Consider the following 5,087-nt stretch of genomic DNA (forward strand, 5'->3'; position numbering starts at 1 on the left):
AAAATGCAGAGTTGTTGAGTCTAGTCCCAATGAATACAATTACAAAACATTCCATTAGTGAAGGCTCAGGGAGCATTATGAAAGAGTAACAGTGAAGATTTTACCAGTCAGAAGAACAGGAAGCTTGATGTGAGATTATGTCTCCTACTAATATCAGAAGTTATACCTATAAAGTCTCATCAACACAATTGTACAATTATAACCTTACCAAGAATGACATCAAGAGATAGGAAGCTAAGGAATGCCAAGGATGGGAAAAAAAATCTTTGCCAGGAAGAGCACAACAATAGCTTATCTAATACCAAGTTGTCAGTCATGAAAACACACATACAAGAAACATTTTAAAGACAAAGTAGATTATGTTAAGGAAAAAAATAGGTCATTACTTTGAAAGCAATCAAGGGGCATTATATGGGAGAATATCAGGCATAAAAAATAGGAGTCATTTTCTTCCTTATTTACAAAATGAACAAAGAATTATGTCAACAGAGAATGGCTAGTTCTTCAAATTCATCTGGTACTGATTCATTCCTTTGTTTTTATAAGCTTGAGACCTGGAGAGGATAAACAACTTGCTTGGTGGTAAAAATGTGATGATAGAGGTGAGCATAACATTGTTTTATCTGAAATCACTTTCTTCACAGAACACATAAAATGTCTTTCAAAATTGTTTTCTTTTCATTATCATGGTTTAATATAGACATCAAATGGATAAATCGTAACAAATACTGAATATGCTCTCACACAGTTCTTATTGAGAAAAAAAGATATATGCTCTTGTTCATTGTATGTATAGGACATGAAATATGGTGAATTTCCACACAATTATACATAGGCTTTGAAGTAGTGTGGGTAGCATTCTTTCACGATGATTCATAGCCTGCAAGTCTAATGGGAGTCATGCAAATGTAGTACTTTTTTGCTTGCCTTTTAAAAATTAAACTGCAGCATTCCCCTCAAACTGCTAAGATTGTTAAGGTGCATGACCTTTTGTCTGCTAGTCAAATGAGTTTTAAAATTTCCCGCACTTAAAAGTATGCGTTGCTTCTGCTATCAAATAATTTGGGCAGACTTGAGTTGCTTTAAATCATTAATCTCTGTGATGCTCATTAATGAGGTCTCTAAATTAATAAATCTTAAACCTCCCAAAGGTATTTTATCAAATATCTTACCTGATTTTATTCTGAATAAGTTTATCACTGGTGAATTTCATTTTGAAATGCTTCAAGGATGAAAATATAAGTAATAAAATGGCACAGTATTTATCAGATAAGCATAAAAAGCTCAATATTCAACTAAGTTTCCTTTCAATTTTGAATATAATATGAAAAAATATACAATGTAATGGTTATAATAATTTATATTTCTTCTAAGTAAAGAAACAATCAAAATATCTCACTTATAAGAGAAACTATTTCAACACAATATATGAGTTTATGTTGAAAATTTATAAATAACACAATTTAGCAACAAAATTCCAAGACTACTCAGTAGAAATCACCTAAAAATAAGAATAATTTTCATAGTATTATATATGAATTATAAATGGTTAACCAATGTTCAAACTAATGCTCACCATACCTAACCACAAGGAAAATGTAAGTCAAAACTAAAAGGAGATACTATCTCACTATGATTTTGAATAACTGTTTCCCAATTATTAAAACAAGCAGATGGAAGAGAATATGTAGAGAGGGGGTGTAGTGGTATAATATTTGTATTTTGATAAATAAACCTGGTCTGAATACCAGAGGCAAAACTAAAGCCAATAGAGGTCAAGCAATGGTGATACACACTTTGAATCCCAGAATTTGGGAGACTGAATCAGATGGATCTCTGTGAGTTTAAGCCACCCTGGGATACAAAGTAGGGTTTATTATACAATAGAAGATCAATGGAGAAAAATAATCAGGTGGTGGTGACTCACACTTTTAATCCCAATCCTAGGGAGTCACATACCTTTAATCTCAGCACTAGTAGGAACATAAAGTGTGAGGAGATAAAGTCTTAGTCTGTTTAGCTTACTGTTGTCCAGCCTTGGTAGAAGCAAAAGTTATCTAGTGGCTTGGCTGCTTTGCTTTTCTGCTTTTCAGAATGAACCCCAATTGCCATCACTGGGTTTTTAATATTAGTGTTACAAGAAGGAAATCATTTTTATGGATAGAAAGATTCTTTGGTCTTATTTAACATTGTCTTAAAGCTTAGTAGGCCTTTTTAATTTAAATTTTGATAATTGTTTAAAACTATATTCTTTGGTCTGACAACTGTTTCATGTGGTTTTAAAACAGCAGCTATATGTTCACAATTATTTTATGTGGTATTATTTTGTTTATTAGTATCTTAAAAGGGAAAAGCCTAAAAAAAGAAGTTAATAAAATTTTTCTCTTTCTTAGTTTATAAGTGATAGAAGCTGAGTTTGAAGCCAGTTAGAAGTACTACAGTTTGTAATCTTATCATTTATGCTATATTGTCACACAATTTTTTTTGTATAAATGAGATAACCAATTAGAAACTCATTGGAAATTACATTAGATTACTGTACAAAATTTATCCTGAATACATCCTAGAAAACAAACTCATGTTTCACTCAAAGTAGCAGTGTCTTTGAGTGGAAAGTTGAATTTGCACATACTTTGACAGTAGGTATGAATATCTGGTATATTTCTGTTCAACAAAATATAGGTCACTGATCAGGACTGCCCAGAAATTTCTTTAGAAACAGAAAAATATATTGTTATAAGACATTTTTAGTTTCCCATCATCTTTCACCTTCCTTCTGTTCATGATGCTTATGTTATATGTGAGATAAAGCAATTATCACTTGATCACAATGTTAAAGTCACCTGCAAAGCATATAAAGTCACAGAATAAAATCAACATAAAGTTTAAGGAAGTGAATTGTATAACAACTGCTGTTTCTGGACCAGCCCCGACAATTGTATCTCTTTCCAGGGTAGAGGCATGGGGATTTAGAAATATAGTAAAGCATATGGAGATGGGAATGAAAATTATAAAATGGAGAAACATATAGGATAATATCAGGAGGGAGTTCCAGTGAGTACTGAAATTTCCTTGCATTTAAGTACCCCTGACCCCAAAAGGTAGAAGTAAGGCAAAAGACTGCATTAACATGATACAGGGAAATGAACAGACCAGTTGAAGATCACAGGCTACTTCCACAGTAGGCAAACCACTCACTGGGTGGAATTCAAAGTTATCTCCATAAAATAACTGAAGCCTTAGTTCGATCCTGAGACTTTTGTTTGAAGTAAGAACAGATTTACTTCTCTATTCCTGGAGTACAAGGCCTGGCTATTAGCCACATCTGTTGACAATAATCTTGAGAGAGCAGAACTTTCTGCTCTACCTGTACGTGAGACCTTTGTTTGAGGTAGAAGCACAGTAACCTTGAAGGAACCAGAGGTAAGTTCTAACTCTCTGACCTGTGGTCAAAGTGGAAATAAGCTTATATTTTTAGGCCTCTACACTGTTTAACTTGTAGTCATTTTTCTTTATTATCTATTTAACATAACAAGAGTTCTTTCAAATGATAATCAAATGTTGATATTTCTTTTGTGAATATCTGAACACACACCTTATTGAGCCAATGGCCTCCTTTGTGTCCTTTAACCATGTTTACAATCTGATCCCTAAATTATTTCACAACCTTTTTATATTTGTTACTAGGTTCTTGTGTTTTGTCTTTTATTAAAATAGCATAATTTCTATAATATGATATATTAAGTTGGTTATTGTAACATTATAAAGTTAGGTTATTTTATAGGAATAATTAATTCAAGATTGTGATATTTTTATTTATTTTGTTCTCATACTTGATAGACGTAAATAGGATTTCCATATATGTTACTATGTTATATGCGAGTATTTTTTCTCATATTTTCGGACTTCCTTAATTCTTTATAATCATTTTTTCTCTTCTTGCAGTGGTTAGACTGACCAAAACCAAGTTGGATATAATTTATTTCTTAGTTTCTCCTTCTTATACAGGTAAAAAATTTCTGATTGTAATGTACAAGTGTTTCTTTTCACAAGAAGAAATCAAGAACGGATATAATTTTTAACAAAATATTTTCTTATGTGTACATTTACATGATGATTTAATCTGAATGATTAACATTGCCAGAGTTTTGTTTTTTTTTTTTTTTTGAGCTTTCAAGTCAGTCTATCTTTAATAACCTGGCATTAATTCAAAGCATGAAAAACAAAGTTAAGTCTGTTCCTTTTATGGGAGATGCCCATTATGATAGACTCAATCACGTGGTGAGATAGGATTCCAAACAGTACGGGAAGGCGTCCCTGCTCACGGATTGATGCATTTGGTTACTGATAATCGGCCTGGGGGCGTGCAGCAGATGAAATTAACGAACTCTCAGAGAACAGGACTCGGTTGCTGGGTCATGAGCACCTTGAAGCGTTTCTTGATGGTGATTCGGTGTCTTGAGTATTTGTCGTCAGGGGAAAAGCGAGCAGGATGGGCAGAGCAAGTCTGTTGTCCTATCCGGTCAAATTTCTTTAACGTGTAGACGCGAGCTCCCTGTTCGTTGAGGTAATACTGGAGAAACATGACTGCACTTCAGCAGGAAGACACGGACCTGTCTGCAGTCAGTCGCCTTTGCCAGGAGTGCCCATTGCCAGAGTTTTTAAGGTTATATTCTTTTATATATATATATATATATATATATATATATATATATATATATATATATATATATATATTTGTGCATACAATATTCTGTCTGTGTGTATGTCTGCAGGCCAGAAGAAGGCACCAGACCTCATTAGAGATGGTTGTGAGCCACCATGTGGTTGCCGGGAATTGAACTCATGACCTTTGGAAGAGCAGGCAATGCTCTTAACCACTGAGCCATCTCTCCAGCCCTTAAGGTTATATTCTAAATAACAGTAAGAAATCAAATTTCCTCAAAGTGTCATGCATACGTTAATGAGTGATGTGATCATATTTTTATTAAGTAAGAAATACCTAGAGAATATTTTGATTTATATGATAGTTTAAGATTTATCTTTTTTCTCTCAGGACCTTAGCCTTAATTCACAACACCATTTTT

General features: G+C 33.2%; 1 protein-coding gene across 1 annotated transcript; it reads right to left on the reverse strand.

Moving 5' to 3' along the window:
* Positions 1-4,390: 4,390 nt before the first annotated feature.
* On the reverse strand, positions 4,391-4,585 carry LOC119804557 (H/ACA ribonucleoprotein complex subunit 3-like). The gene has a single exon (XM_038315945.1). The coding sequence runs from the start codon at positions 4,583-4,585 to the stop codon at positions 4,391-4,393; it is 195 nt and encodes a 64-aa protein (XP_038171873.1).
* Between the last annotated feature and the right edge of the window lie 502 nt (positions 4,586-5,087).

This window comes from Arvicola amphibius, chromosome X (assembly GCF_903992535.2).
Source record: "Arvicola amphibius chromosome X, mArvAmp1.2, whole genome shotgun sequence".
Lineage (NCBI taxonomy): Eukaryota > Metazoa > Chordata > Mammalia > Rodentia > Cricetidae > Arvicola > Arvicola amphibius.

Coding starts and splice junctions, on each gene's coding strand:
- LOC119804557 (XM_038315945.1), bottom strand. CDS start 4,585: ATGTTTCTCCAGTATTACCTCAACGAACAGGGAGCTCGCGTCTACACG.